At 43.2% G+C, this 15,715-nt stretch overlaps 1 protein-coding gene across 1 annotated transcript; it reads right to left on the reverse strand.

Moving 5' to 3' along the window:
* Positions 1 to 5,029: 5,029 nt before the first annotated feature.
* On the reverse strand, positions 5,030 to 12,003 carry LSM5 (LSM5 homolog, U6 small nuclear RNA and mRNA degradation associated). Its single transcript, XM_034761144.1, has 5 exons — positions 11,920 to 12,003; positions 8,150 to 8,245; positions 7,867 to 7,894; positions 6,864 to 6,936; positions 5,030 to 5,291 (listed from the first exon to the last, which is right to left on the reverse strand). The coding sequence occupies exons 1-5, from the start codon at positions 11,963 to 11,965 to the stop codon at positions 5,259 to 5,261; spliced, it is 276 nt and encodes a 91-aa protein (XP_034617035.1). The 5' UTR covers positions 11,966 to 12,003; the 3' UTR covers positions 5,030 to 5,258.
* Between the last annotated feature and the right edge of the window lie 3,712 nt (positions 12,004 to 15,715).

Consider the following 15,715-nt stretch of genomic DNA (forward strand, 5'->3'; position numbering starts at 1 on the left):
GTTTAAATCAGTACAGCTCCACTGAAGTCAGTGCTGATTCGCACTGCACAAAAATTTGCATTCACATTTTGCCATACTTAAATCTGGAGGCCATTCTTGAAAATTTGTCCCTACTTTCTTAATACACAGACTCGCCACTGCACCTTTTCCTAGGCATGCTTAACAGTGAATAAGGGTTGACAGAGCCAGGGCCGGCTCTGGCTTTTTTGTCGCCCCAGGCAAAAAAGCCTCCGGGCACCCCCCCACACGCGTCAGGGGAGGGCGGCCGGAGCCCCGGGAGGAGGGCGGAGTGCCCGGCTGGGGCTCCGCTCTCCCCGGTGGCCAGAGCGCCGGGGAGAGAGCGGCGAGCCCCGGCCATGGTCCCGCTCTCCCCGGAGCCGGAGCACCGCGCCGCCCCCCTCCAGGTGCCTGGAGCCGGCCCTGGCCAGAGCTATGGGTACAGTAATACCTTTAGTATATATTGTATTGCTTAGTTATAGCTAATTGAAAGGGCAAGAAAGCCTGCTTTGGTTTACAGAAAAAATTTAATAAACCATAATATCCACAGTGAAAAGCAGAACTGACAGAGTATATACACAAGTTCTAAGACAGGGATAGTCTATTTTTTGACAAGGTCTAAAATTTCTTGGTCAAGGTATAGTCAAGGTTCAAAGAACAGGAGTACTTGTGACACCTTGGAGACTAACGAATTTATTTGAATAAACTTTCGTGGGCTACAGCCCACTTCATCTGGAGTCAAGGTTCAGACTCCAGAGAAATATAAAAAACGTCAAGTAAATAAAAAGATTTCAGGGTCCAAGTGAAAAGCATCTGGTGATCCAAATTTGGCCCATGGTTCACCTATTAACTACCCCTGTTCGAAGGTTTTGGATTAATGGTTTATAAAGTGTTAACAGGGTCTCTGAAATGCAGATTAGCCCAGAGTGCCTTAACTGGAAACATATTTCACTCAGTTGCAAGAACACTTCTAAAACCCATTATGTTTTAAGGAAAATGAGTATCATTCTCTATTAAAATTAAGAATGTAGGGAAACCGTTTTATTCTATTAGTTGCATAAGAAACAGCAAGTTTCAACATCCTAATATAAACTGTTGAAGCTTTACACAGATGAGGAAAGGATATGCACTGTATCACATACTACTAGTCTACTCACAAGAATGTGATCAGTAAACAAGTTTTGGAACATAATCTCAGTCCCCAATAGCTACAAACATAATTCAGAACCTATAACAGATGCACAGCAGGATAACGACTAAAAATTATTGAATATATCCCATAATAAAAAAATAAATAAATACAAAAATATATAAGAAGAGATTCATAGCATTGGATATTGAACTTGGGCATCAGCATGCCAAAACAAAAAAGAAATTTACGGTTAGTCAATAATGCCTTCTAATTATGGCTGAAATGGACAATGACCATAGTCAACAATTACTCTTGATGTGGGGTGGTTTTGGTCAACTTTGGCTTGTTTTTAGAACCAATTCCAAGATTCCCCAAAATATTTTAAAAAACTCTAAATTATATTTGTAGGGAGATTAAACTGACAAAAAAATAATTGTTACCTTAAACTCTATTTGCCGTGTTATTTTATTTTCAGTTTTCAAACAGCAAGGGTAAAATCCTAGTATACCAGAAATCAGTGCAGGTTTTGCCACTGATCATCATGGAACCAGGACCTGGCCTCATGTATCTTTTACTTTTATTTTATAAACCATCAAATGTTTCAGTCTGTGGGGATTTTCATAGCACACATTGGTATAGGAAACAGTCTTTTACCACAGAGACTCAACCACAGCAGCTCTGTCAACTCTTGTCATGGAAAACCATAAATAACCAACCAATCCTGGCCTTCATTTTGAAACCACTACCCCAACCATGTACCTGCTGTGGTTTTTTGCTTTGAAATCTAGCTGACATGGGAAGATTGCAGATAGCTACATTCCCCAGGGCCACTTATTAGTTCTTTTCAGTCAGGTAAGTGGGGTAGGAAATCATATTTGTTCATAAAAACAACTCCACCACACATCCACAAAACCATGCACTCAAACTGAGTAAGTTTTTATTAAGATTGCTTAACTTGCATGAAAATTGGCCATGATCAGTGATGGAGCACATTCAGAGTTCAGCAAATTAATTGCTGTGCACTTGAATAATGGAAAGCTTACATATAATTTATTACTTTGTATTATATCAGGGATCTTTTCTCTGTTTCCATCTAATTTGGTAGAAGACTATGAACACTCAAAGAAAATGTCTCTAAATAAGAATGATCAAAAATAGAAAAATCTCTAAAGTCTTATTCAAGGTAATATTTTTTTTTTTTTAAATAAGAGTGCAGTAGACAAATATAAAACCAACTCATGAATCTTCAGTATTTGCTTTACATCTTTATCTGCTAACAAAAAGCAATATACAAGAGCTAGGTATTATTACATAAAACACTGAAATAACTTAAAATCCTGAAACTCTGAATTACAGTTCAGTTAAGACACTGGTTGTTGGGTTTTCTAGTTCTTATTTGTGAAGTTCTGCAACTGCTATGTCAAGAAACTTTTTTTTTGGCGGGGGGGGGGAGGGAGGAAAGAGAGGCAAAAAGTATAAAGAAGTTTGTGCCTGTATTAGAGAACAGTACTGTCAGAGTTTTGCTGGCTAGACAAATTAGGAAGTCACTACATCAGATAGCATACACTGAAAAAACTGGCAAAAGAAAACTGTCAATATTACTTTAAACTGGGTTCATTAAACAAAATGTATTGATTTTATCTCTGGTCCTACTTTAATTTTTAAGACCAAAAAGTGCAGCCCTAATTTTAGATTTGTATATTTTATAAAGCTACATCATAAAAACCTTTTGGTTCTCAGCCTTGTATAATTTTAGTTCAGATACTGTCCCCTCTAGTGGTGACTTAAAACATTGTGTTCTGAAAAGCAATGCGGACTCAGATATTTCTAGGGACAGTACAGTATCAACGTGATTAAAGTGCAAGCTTTCCAGAGAAACCAACATCATACATAGTTCATTTAATTAAAAAGCTTATTATTTGCACTTCCAAAATGGCAAGTGCTATAAATATTGTTTGAGAAACTGCACTGGAAGACAAATAACGGGTGCGGAATATTTTAATTCTTTAGCACAAAGTTGCAAGTAATCTCCAGAGCACTAACTCTGTTCCCTTGTGACCTGTGAATATTTAATACCATAGGCATACACACAAATATATCAAGAGGAACATACGCAGACTGCAGAAAGTGGTATACCAAAACACTCACAGAGATCACAGTATTAGCACTTCCTCTTTATGAATAGTAAGAAACTAAGCAAAAAAAGGGAATGGGACAATATAAATGTAGTTCTCATGAGAACATTTCATGCCTGCAGAGAATAGAATGCTATACATTTCACTATGTTCTGACAAAAGACCAAATATTGATCGCCTTTCCCATTCAAAACTCCCTTTGGACCAAGTTCTGCTAACTTTACTCTCCCAAAATGTCTGATTTGCATGTTCAGTTTATAAACATAGATGCAAAACACCAAGTGCAATAAAGCCCGGTGTATACAGACAACTATTTATAGTACTTGATTTTGGAACAAGATTCTACAAGGTACCTTCTAACCTGCCAATACCCAAATGTGGGACACAGCATGTGACAGAGACTCAAAATGAGGAAAAAAATATTTCAGGAAAACTTTAAAATGCTCAGATTCAGTCATGTAGCATAAATAACTAAGTTTCCTGGTTCTTTATTTCCCCTGTAAACAAATTTTCAACAATAAAAGTCCAAATTTGTGTGGAATGTAGGTAGCTTTGGGACAAAAAGTAGTGATATCCTTCAAAATGAGGTACAGTTCAGAGGTATGTTTTGCACTAGCCTATTTTCAGTGTCAGGAGAGTGAGGACTAGGATAATAACTATGAGGATAGAGAAGACTGAAAATTGTGCTGGCTGGAGCCAGTATCATTTAAAAGGAGTGAAGACTATCAATTTCTAGTAAATGAAATAGAGAGTTTGGGGTTAAATAGTATGTAAAGATAATGTTCTAATCAACAGAAAGTTAGCACTTTTGTAAAATAATAAATAGAATTAAACCATTGTCACAGAAGAGGCTGGAGGGGGAAGGACAGAGGAAGCCACTGAAGGTTGACTCTCACAGGCCAGTCTAAGCAGGACAAAAAATAGTTCAGACTCTCAAAACAAATACACTCTGAGAAGTTTTACTGAAAAAAAGGCCTTTCCCCATTTAAGACTACACAAAGTTGCCCTCAGCTTACGTCAGCCAGGATCCCAGCAAACAGAGACCATGGCTTACCTCAGTCAGATAAAGTAGAAGGACATCATTTGCTTCAGCATAGTCCAGAAGAACAATTTCTCTGGCATACTTTCCCACCCCCGGAGTCTCCTCCTTCACCAAGCCCTTTCCACTGATTCTCCTTCCCTTTTCTGGTGATACTAGGCAATTCATTAGTTACCCACAACAAGGTCCATCCCTCTCTACTGCACATCTGTGCAGTAATGGCAGGCAGCTGTGATCTTTCTCCAAGGCAGGAGGAGACCAAAGGGGAAGAGTGTAAAGAAGTAATAAGCTGCAGGGGGCATACTTTAGAACCAATCTCAATTTTTCTTGTCCATTACATTAAAGACTGCATCATTTTCTTATTTTATTTAGAAAAGCTCTAACAAACCTGGAATCACATCCAATGAGCTGAGCCCTCTGGGTCAAGAGGAAAAGCATCCAGAAGAATCTACTTACTGTTGAGTGGTACTATTTTGCTTCTGAGCCACTTAGAGATTGAGTCTCAGCCTTAACTTTCTGATCTCAAAAAGAAGAACAGGAGTACTTGTGGCACCTTAGAGACTAACAAATTTATTAGAGCATAAGCTTTCGTGGACTACAGACTAACACGGCTGCTACTCTGAAACCTTTCTGATCTCAAGTTCCTTGTTTCTTCCTATTTTTTATTTTTAAAGATCATAACTGCAGATATCTTTTCTACTGCATTAAATAAAACCAACCAACATATTTAACAAAAAGAAAATGTTTGTTTTATTCTGAACAGCAGATCGGTCTTTACAATAAAGTCATGATTTTAACTTACAAAGTCAGCATCAGCAATGCATCTTCCCTGAATAGGAAATTTTACCTTTTATCAAATATCAACTTTAAATGTAAACAAAATGAAAACCAAAAGCACTCCATTGAGATAACAGAATATATAACAAGAGTCTTCATAGATGACAAATGAATCAATTTACACTTCAGGTCCTTCTCCTCCAGGAACCAGCTGTATAAGAAAAGGACAATTTAAGAGATGCAGTATGAAGAAGCATAGTACACGTTCGATTTCAAGATTTAAAGTGAGAATTGTCAGATATGACTTTGTACATATTTATTATTAAACACTACTGAAAATATTTTTAAAACAGATGGAAAATTTAAAGTAATACTAGAACATAACACACGTGTACTTTTATAGGTAAACTGACCCATTTTGAACTAAATCACTCCCTAATTCTATTCTTACAAAGAGCAGCTAAATAATCAGATAAAATGAGAGACATTATAGCTTTTATAAGATAGTAAAATGTTGTGAAACTTCCTGTGCTTGCTAAACTCCTATTCTGAAATTTTCTAGCCTATATTGTGTATCATTTATACCATGACTGATTAGTATTTGAGCAGAACATTTACCAATGTAAATGTTCTCATTTTATATATGTATTTTAGCCAACAAGTCATGATTGAATAAAACTTTTTCCTCACTCCAGTGGGAATCTGTTGCCACCAGATAAATGCATGCTTAGATATGTTTCAGGAATGAGAAACCAAGAAATGTAGGAACATTCAACACAATAAAAAGGAATGTCTAGATAAAAAACTGCTACTAATTTTCTTTTCTTTGGCATTCAGTTGGTGGGAAGATTTTCAGTTTAAAAACACAATAGCACACTTTTAAAAGTAGATGGACTATAAAGTTCACTTCCTAAATGAGGAACAGTTTTTCTGCTCCTGTCTCCTCTCTTCTTCTTCTTCTTCTTCTTCTTCTTGTGTAGCAGCAGCCCCAAATAAAGGTATACAGGTTGGCTGCTCATTTCCAGCTGCTTTTACAAACAGACTTGCTTTATAATGAAGAGCCTGGACATTCACAGATGCAGTTGTAACAAAGAGGCAAGACAGCACCATGTGCTCTCTTCAGAGTGCAGTTTAAGAGCAATGCTTTAACTCAATAAACTTTAAAGAAAGAAATGTAAAAAAGATATAGGAACTATCATATTTATTTTACGGACATTTCTCTTTATTTAAAAAAAAACAAAAATTGAACAAGTAGTTTTTTTCTTTAAAGATAATAGACAAAACAGATTACCATGATAGGTATTATTGTGCAGTCTTTAGTCATTCAGGTCCTCATCCTACAACATTTAAGCAAGTACTTAGTCCCTCTGATTACAGTGGGCCTTAAGCTTCTCTGGTGCAAAATCTGGCCCATAGTCTCATAGCAGGCAATAGGAAAAATAAAATATTGGCTGCAGTATCAGACCTACAATAATCAATTACTGCTTCAGCCCTGATTCGCATGCATCAGGAGTATTATGTTCTAAGTTTACTGTACGTTAAGATACAACTAAGTTCATGCTTATATTTTCACTTTTGTTTTCAAAACATAACATGCAACATGTCTAATCAAGAAATTTAAGTCTAGGATTACAGTATGAGATTTCATGTGATTATTCCGTCAGAACATGTTTTTAAAATTTAAAATAAATATGAGGTCAATCTTAGTTGAATGATTTAGTCAATAACTGAATTCCACATATACTAAGAACCAGTGCAAAAAGAAGTAGTACACCTGACTTACCATTGTTATGTTATTTCCATTTAGCAAGATCTGATCTAATTTTGTTATTCTTCTTCCTTCAGGTGTGATTTCACTGATCAAACATTAGGAAGAAAAATATTTAATATATAAAGTTTACAAAATAAATCCGGACTTGTGGTAAGAGCTGTAGTTACACATGGCTCTAATAGGCTGGGTTATTTACCAAGAGTAACACAGAATTTAGATGAATCACAATACAGTTTTGGGGACATCCTCCACTGCCCTCAACATATGAAAAAGTTTCAACTGGCAACATGAATAACGTTGCAAGATAAAGGTAACAAATGCTTTCTTATCCCAGATTACACCTACTTTTTAACTCTTTGCCTATGTGTCAAAAACAAACATTAAACTAATGGAGAATTCAACATGGAGTTCAGGGGAAAAGAGTCAAGGGTGCCGAACAGGAAATGTTAAAAAAATTTAATATGACAAAATGAGTGACTGCCACTCTGTGAGGCCAACTTCAGTACAAAAAGAAAAGAAAATCCTTAATCCGAGTCTACTAACTCAATGTGAAATCCTAGTAAAGACAAGGCAATTTATAGCCTTCACATGAGTTACCAGGCTGAGTTCAAAAACACTTTTTGTTTGCAGTGAAGAAGAGGTACAAGAAGTTTCACCTTTTGCAAAGGCAATACATCTTTAAGTGCTCTATAGCTGGTTAGCAGATGACCTGTTACCTACCAGTCAGAATAGAAAGCCAAACCACAAAGCATGGATACTGGTGTGCTAAGCACACTCAGCACCTGACTTTGCCACTTGCCACACACAGCTATTTAAGAGCTGGCTGTACAGAATGAATTCCCATTGGATTATTTACAAATAGTTTAAATTTAAAGCCTAAATTACTCAGTTGTGTCAAATCTTTTAAAGAGGTCAAAATGGTTTGCTTCCTAATTCAATATACTTTTTCCGTAAATGGGAAAGAAAAAGAAAAAAAGCACACAAATAGCCACAAAAAAACAGAAGCAATACTTACAACTCTGTAACATCCTCTAACACCATGTCTGAAGTCTACTGTCAAGGAAAACAAAGAACTAAAATAGCCTTGATTTAATAACTTTACCTGTATTTTCATTTTATAAAAATGGTGTGGCCTAATTTTTAAAATAATTTCAGCTAGTGTGGCATATTTATCCATGCAAAAAGTAGAAGCATTCATTCTAGCCACCTAATTCAAAATAACCAAAGAAACAGCTAAATAATTAAGCTTATTCTAAAAAGAAAATTGGTAAATAGCAAATATTACATTTAAAGGATACTGACAAAGTCATCAAATCCTAAGAGTGTGCCAACAATTTCTTTATCACTCTTCATCACAATGTGAATACGTGAACCTATACACTTGTCCACAAGCTCTGTAAATCAAAAAATATTTTATACAAGATTACAATCTAAACTTAAACATATACTAAATGGTCAGCTTTTTTAACACATTCCTTTTAAGAATATGTGGCAAAACTGTACACATTCAAAATGATTGCCAAGAATACTTATAAAACTGTATATGCAAAAATAGTTTTTATTTTTATATCCACTATTAATCATAAGGTGCATCCTAAGATATCTGTAAAACACTTGGAACATATTGAGCACTATAAAAATATATATATAGGCTTAGCAGAATTTAATTTTCACTTTTATAATTTTGACAGATTGTTTATTTTTAACCTTTTTTTTTTTTTTTTAGATTTTTATCTAAATTTTCACAGCTTTGCAAAATTATGGGCTTTAAGCATTTCTCCCCACCCCAATTTTTAATCCATTTACATTTTCACAGCTACAGTAAATTATAGCGGATCTGACAATTATTTAATGGCAGACACTGAAATTCAAAAACTTAAAGCTTTATAATGTAAAAATAAATTGTCAAAATATACAAATATCCTTATAGCAAACTCTAATAAGTTCTCAAGCAATATTTTTCTTATTTTGCCCTTGTAAATTTCAAATATCGATGGAAATATTGTTTTCATCAGTTTGTGTACAGCAAAATCAACGTTTACCAATATTTAGGGATAAAAATATAATCCTCCCAAGCTTAAGTATGTAGCAACTGACTTTGTGGTGAAGGTAGAATATTATTATTACTGTTCATCTGTTTTGGTAGTGCCCACAATGTGATAGGCACTTTCCAGATATATCAAGAATTTATGTTTTAGGAACCTTGAACACATTTTCCTTCCGTATCCTATTAATCATAAACCATTTTTTCTTAATGTTCCTGATTCTAGAAAATCTTTGAGAGAAATAGAATCTTATATAAGGAAAAGTTATTTTGAGGTCTGCTGCTGTCTGAACTTACAAGACAGCATGCTGACGTGCTCTCCCCCCACATACACACAACACTCTCCCTGTCACACTCCACCCCCTGCCCCCCCCATTTGAAAAGCATGTTGCAGCCACTTGCATGCTGGGTTAGCTACCACCATGCACTGCTCTCTGTGGCCATTGCAAGAGCTGCTAATGCGGCCACCCCAATGCGCTGTCAGTGTGGACAGACTACAGCGCTTTCCCTACTGTGCTCTATGAAGGCTGGTGTAACTCAAAGCGCTCTAAATCTGCAAGTATCAGAGGGGTAGCCGTGTTAGTCTGAATCTGTAAAAAGCAACAGAGGGTCCTGTGGCACCTTTAAGACTAACAGAAATTCTGTTAGTCTTAAAGGTGCCACAGGACCCTCTGTTGCTTTCTACATCTGCAAGTGTAGCCATGCCCTCAGTATTTAACTCTGGTTAGCAGTTTCAATTAAAGGTTATAGGCGAGCCTGGGGATAAACTCAAACTAGCCTGAGTCAAAAGCCAAAGCCTGGTCTACACTAGAAAATTAGGTCTGTTTAACTACTTTGGTCTGCAATTGAAAAATCCAGACCCCTGAGCTGCATTAAGGCAACCTAAGTCCATCGACCTAGCTACCGCCTCTCAAGAGAAGTCTACACTGCCACTTACGTTGATATTACTTATGTTGCTTAGGGGTATGAAAAAACCTGTAACTTGCATCGCTAGGTGACCTAAGCACTGTCCACACCAATGCTATAACAGTGGGAAACTCTCCCACCATCACAACTTCTGCCTCTCACAAAGGTGGAGTAATTATGCCACTGGGAGAGCTTTCTCCAGTCAGCAGTGCTGCTGCATCAGAGCAGCTGTGTCAATGTAGCCCTTCTAATTAGGGCTACTCTACACTGGCAAAGTTAAAGCGCTGAAGTGGCAGCGCTTTAACGTGGCTTGTGTAGTCACATCAGAGCGCTGGGAGAGAGCTCTCCCAGTGCTCTAAAAAAACCCACCTCCAGGAGGGGCGCGGCTCCCAGCACTGGTACACTGTCTACACTGGCGTTTTACAATGCTGAAACTTGCTGCGCTCAGGGGTGTGTTTTTTCACCCCCGAGTGAGAAAGTTGCAGTGCTGTAAAGTGCCAGTGCAGACAAGCCCTTAGGCTACGTCCTCACTACGGGGGGGGGGAGGGAGGGGAGGTGTCAATTTAAGATACGCAAATTCAGCTACGCAAATAGCGTAGCTGAATTCGACATATCGGAGCCGACTTACCCCACTGTGAGGACGGCGGCAAATCGACCTCCGCAGCTCCCCCGTCAACGGCGCTTACTTCTACCTCCACTGGTGGAGTACAAGCGTTGATTCGGGGATTGACTGTCGCGTCCCGACGAGACGTGATAATTCGATCCCCGAGAAATCAATTTCTACCCGCCAATTCAGGCGGGTAGTGTAGACCTGCCCTTAGGGCTGGTCCACACTAACCCCCCAGTTCGAACTAAGATACGCAACTTCAGCTACGTGAATAACGTAGCTGAAGTTGAAGTACCTTAGTTCGAACCACAAGTTACTTACCGCGGTTCCACACGCGGCAGGTTCCCCCGTCGACTACGCATACTCCTCTCGCGGAGCAGGAGTACCGGCGTCAACAGCGAGCACTTCCGGGATAGATTTAGCGTGTCTAGAGAAGATGCGATAAATCGATCCCAGAAGATCGATTGCTTACTGCCGAATCTGGAGGTAAGTATAGACCTACCCTGAGGCCTTGGCTACACTGGCAATTCACAGCACTGCACTTGCTGCGCTCAGGGGTGTGAAAAAACACCCCCCTGAGCGCAGCGCTGTAAAGTGCCAGTGTAATCAGCGCCTGCAGCACTGCACGCTCGCTCGTAGCGCTGCAAGCTATTTCCCTCGGAGAGGTGGAGCACTTGTAGTGCTGCGAGAGAGCTCGCGCAGCGCTGTGAATCCGCGAGTGTAGCCAAGGCCTTAGACTAGCCCTCAGGGAGGTGGTTTAACTACAGCGATGGGAGAACCGCTCCCCTTGTCCACTCTGCAGCGTTTTAAGAGTAGGCAAGTGCGGAGTGGCTGAGCCCTCAGGCAGGTCTCCACACGTGTAGCTGGGGGTATGATCCCAACGCGCAGAGAGACACCTGCACTAAGCCTAAACAAGTTAAAGTTAGAGCGTAGCCGCAGCCGGGCACCCCACGGACGCTGTCCGGGGACTCCGACCGCCGCAGCGAGCGAGCTGGACTAGAGCTGGCCGCTGGGTCTCCTGGAGCCGGGAATCGCGGCCCCAGCTCCCGGTGGAGCCGCTCTGCCCCTCACGACTAGCGGCGGCACCGAGTTAAAAACACGCTGGGGGGGGGGGCACTGCAGAAACGCCGATTGGGGGGGGGGGAGGGCTCCAGCAACAGCCACCCCCACGCCGGGCACCCGCCGCTTCTGGTGCTGCCCGCTGAAGAGCGGGGGAGGGGGGCGGGATACACCTGCCGGCAGCCTGGGCGGGGAGGAGCCCAGCCACCGGGGTGGGGGAGGGGAGCGCGCGCTGCCCCTCCCGCCCTGGAGCTGCGCGGTGCGAGCCGCGGTCTGGCAGGCGGGTCCCGGGGCCGGGCACTAACGGCCCGCGAGACCCGCCCCAGCCCGGTCAGGAGGGGAGCCTGAGATCGCCCCTCCCCCAGCGTCACCGACAGCCGCCTAAAAGCAAAGCCCCCGCCCCGGCCGGAGCAAGCCGGGACGCCCTGTCCCTGGGCGGGGGAGCGAGTTACCGAGCGGCAGGAGCTGAGACGGGTTGGTAGTCGCGTTGGCCGCCATATTGAAGCCAGACCTAACCAATCGCAGCTATCGGAAGTGGGGGCGGCGGGTGAATAGCTCTCGGAGCTGCCTCCGCTAGCAGCCCTAGCCAATGGATGGCAGAGTCATCGTGCTCTCGCTGTGGTGTAGCTGGGGTCCCCGGGCGCGGGCGGCTGCGACTCTGAGGTTCTGGCTGTAGGGGACCAGATGTCCCGATTTTATAGGGACAGTCCAGATATTTGGGGCTTTTTTTTTATATGGGCTCCTATTACCCCCCCACCCCATCCGATTCTTCACACTTGCTATCTGGTCACCCTATCTGGCTGTAGCAGGGCAGGTGCCACCAAGGCCTGATTTGCAGAGATGCTGAGCACCCCTCCGGCGCCACCTTCCAAATTCAATGGAAAACGCAGGGGCTTTGACAATGAGCCTCCAAATTAAGGTTGGCTCCCATCCAGGCTCTCTCAGGATAATCCCTTTTTTGTGGCAGCTGCCTTGGGAAATCCACAAAGGTGCTCGATATACTCTGCCACCAACTGTCCGGATTGATGGGCTCAGGGTCCTCCTGGATGGCCCAGGTTTTTGTACCTCACAGGTGGCAACGCTACATCAAATACTCAGGCCTGGTCTACACTAGGAATTTCCATTGGTATAGTTACAGCTCTCAATCCACACTCCAAGAGACGTATCTAAAACAATTTAACCCCTCCTACCCCGCCCCAGTGTGGACAGCACTAGGTTGACTGAAGAATTCTAGCTACCACCTCTCAGGGAGCGGGTGTAGGCAAGGCCTAAGCAAAAATATCATTGTGGCTGCAACTCTGCACCCGCTAGCATCAGCATCATATTATAGCGGAGTGCCAGCTCTACTCTAAGTTTAGGTTGAGCATCACTTTCTGTTTAAAAGTTGACTCTACTAAGTGGTCTAAAATTCCAATTGCTTACTCAGATTGGCTTGAAATTTGGTTTGCCTCATGCAGTTCTCTGTAGTGTTACTGGTCCAAATTTGGGATCATTTGAATATGGGGTTCCCAGCACTTGCGTCGTGAAACAGTTGTTTTGCGCGGCAAGTGCTGGGAGGGAGGGGCCGGGGCGGGGATTTGGGGAAGGGGTCCAATAGGGGCAGGGAGGGGGCTGAGTTGGGGCGGGGAATTTGGGGAAAGGGTTGGAAGGGGGCAGGGCAGGGATGGGGAAAGGGTGGAGTCAGGGTGGGGGGGAAGTTGGCGCCTGTGGTGCAGTCCCAGCTGCACTCCAGTCGTAGGAATTACAATACCTACGGACAGATTTCACATGCATAATAGAAAGGGGCCATGACAAGGACACATTGCAGTGTAAGGTAAAAGTGAAGGAGCTGTGGAACGCCTACCACAAGGCGCAGGAGGCAAACCATCGCACCAGTGCTGCACCGACGAGCTGCTGGTTCTACAAAGAGCTGGACGCGATACTCGGTGGCGACCCTACCTCCACTGCGAAGGCCCCTGTGGATGCTTCATTGGCTCACGTGCCAGTCGAGAATGGACCGAGCCAGGAGGAGGGAATCTTGGACGAAGAGGGAGAGGGGGACCCAGACGCAGAGGATGACTCGGAGGCCAGAGATGCATGCAGCCATGAGCTCTTTTCTACCCCGGAGGAGCCTAGCCAGTCACAGCAGTCAGATCTTGGCAAAGCGCAAACAGGAGAGGAGGCCCCTGGTAAGTGGATCTGATTTTGGGAATTGCTGAAGCGAGTTGTTGGGGGCAGGAGGGTTGCAGAAAGCAGGCTTGTCTCCCACCGCATGCCTAGTCTGAGCGGTGGAACAGGCTGTCGATAGCCTCCCTCACTTCACGGGGATCTCCCTCAGAGATCTCCAGGAAACCCTTGTGGAGATACTGGGCAATCCGCTGCTGCAGGTTCCTTGGCAGTGCTACTTTGTTTCTTGCCCCATTAACGGTAACTTTCCCACGCCATTGTGCCATCACAGTGGGTGGGGAGAACCATTGCTGCATACAGGTGAGCCGCACAGGGGCCAGGGCGGAAGCCGCAGGCTTGGAGAAGACCCTTCCTTGATTCCCTGATCACCCTCAGTGATGAGATATCTTCCATAATGATCACATCCTGTGGAAAGTGTGGGGACAGGAATGATTATCAGGTGCCACCTAGAGCCACGTGCCCAGTGTACAGCAGGGAAGAGTGATTTACCCTGCCCCTGCGGCTGCTCACCATTTTAGGGGTGTTGTGGCTCATGTGTGCTTGCCTGGGGTCAGCCAGTTAGTGACAGGTGTGTGAGTACTGGCTGTATTTTAAATCACTGAATCAGTGTTGTATGCATCCGAAGAAGTGGGCTGTAGTCCACGAAAGCTTATGCTCTAATAAATTTGTTAGTCTCTAAGGTGCCACAAGTACTCCTGTTCTTCTTTTTGCGGATACAGACTAACACGGCTGCTACTCTGAAACCTGTCAGTGTTGTCTGTGTTGCAAAAATACTGCTTCTGTAAAATGTTGTGTTTAAACTTCACAGAGATGACCTTGGGAGCCCAGTCTCCCTCTTTGTTATCAATGGCAGAATGGCTGCGCAGAATTAGAAAGCGGCCAAGAAGAATTAAGGAGGACCTTCTGCATGATGTTATGATGCACTCCGCCGCCAAGAAAAAGGAATTGAAGGAGTGGTGGGACAGTGAGAAGAGGGACCAAAAGGAGAACGCAGCACACCAGAAAGAAGCCACAGAGCGGCTCCTAAACGTTATGGAGCACCAAGAGGACACGCTCCAGGCGATACTAGCTCTTCAAACCGAGCAGCGCCGTGCCCGCCCTTCCCTGCAGCCGCTGTCACAAAACTCTTTCCCATGCGCCCCCCACACACTGCCAACACACTGTTATCAACCTCCCGGCTCCACTCTACCCGCAGCATTCCACTGCTCCCTCCTCACAGTCCAGCACTGTGGACTCCCACTACACTCAACACCCAACCCTCTGCAGTTTGGCCCAGCTGAAGTACAGCACCCACTGCATTGTACTCCAAAGGAGAAGGTTGGGTATGATCCCTGGACATACACAAATCCGTAGCCGTCCCAGGACCCCTCCTCCTCTTGAGACCTTCCCTTCTCCCATCCCCCATCTCCCTCCCTGCTGATTACTTTTTTCATTTGACTCTCTCCTCCAGTTGCCTTTTAATAAAAGAATTGTGTTGGTTTGAAAGCAATCTTTATTCTATTAAGTGAAAGCAAAAAGAGCACTGCAAAGCAACATACAATTATGTTAAGCCCCTTCTTGCATCATGTGCACCAGTCACCTCCTAGCATTACAAGCACTGCAATCCCAAGCATAGCAACAAATATTAGTGGTTTTCAGCTTCAAATGGCTGCCTCAAGACACCCCGATCCTTATGGCCCTGCACTGTGCCCCTCTAATAGCCCTGGTCTCTGGCTATTCAAACTCAGCCTCCAGGCGCTGAGCCTCTGCGGTCCAGCCCTGAGTGAAGCTTTCACCCTTCCCTTCCCAAATATTATGGAGCGCACAGCATGTGGCTATAAGCATAGGAATACTGTCATCAGCCATGTTCAGCTTCCCATACAGGCATCACGAGTGGGGTTTTAAACAGCCAAATGCTCACTCAACAGTCATTCTGCACTTGTTTAGCCTGTTGTTGAACTGCTCCTTGCTGCTGTCAAGTTGCCCCGTGTATGGCTTCATAAGCCAGGGTATTAAGGGGTAGGCGCGGTCTCCCAGGATCAAAATGGGCATTTTGACTTCCCCTGCGGTGCTTTTCTGATCTGGGAAGAAAGTCCCTGCTTG

The sequence above is a fragment of the Trachemys scripta genome, chromosome 2, assembly GCF_013100865.1.
Source record: "Trachemys scripta elegans isolate TJP31775 chromosome 2, CAS_Tse_1.0, whole genome shotgun sequence".
NCBI classification, from domain to species: Eukaryota; Metazoa; Chordata; order Testudines; family Emydidae; genus Trachemys; species Trachemys scripta.

What these genes read in the sequence shown, in the direction of transcription:
- LSM5 (XM_034761144.1), bottom strand. Translation starts at nt 11,965, where the DNA reads ATGGCGGCCAACGCGACTACCAACCCGTCTCAGCTCCTGCCGCTCG. An exon ending in GTCTCAGCTCCTGCCGCTCG is followed by an intron (nt 8,246 to 11,919) that starts GTAACTCGCTCC and finishes TTTGATTTACAG; the next exon opens with AGCTTGTGGACAAGTGTATA. An exon ending in TTAGAGGATGTTACAGAGTT is followed by an intron (nt 6,937 to 7,866) that starts GTAAGTATTGCT and finishes ATGTTTGATCAG; the next exon opens with TGAAATCACACCTGAAGGAA.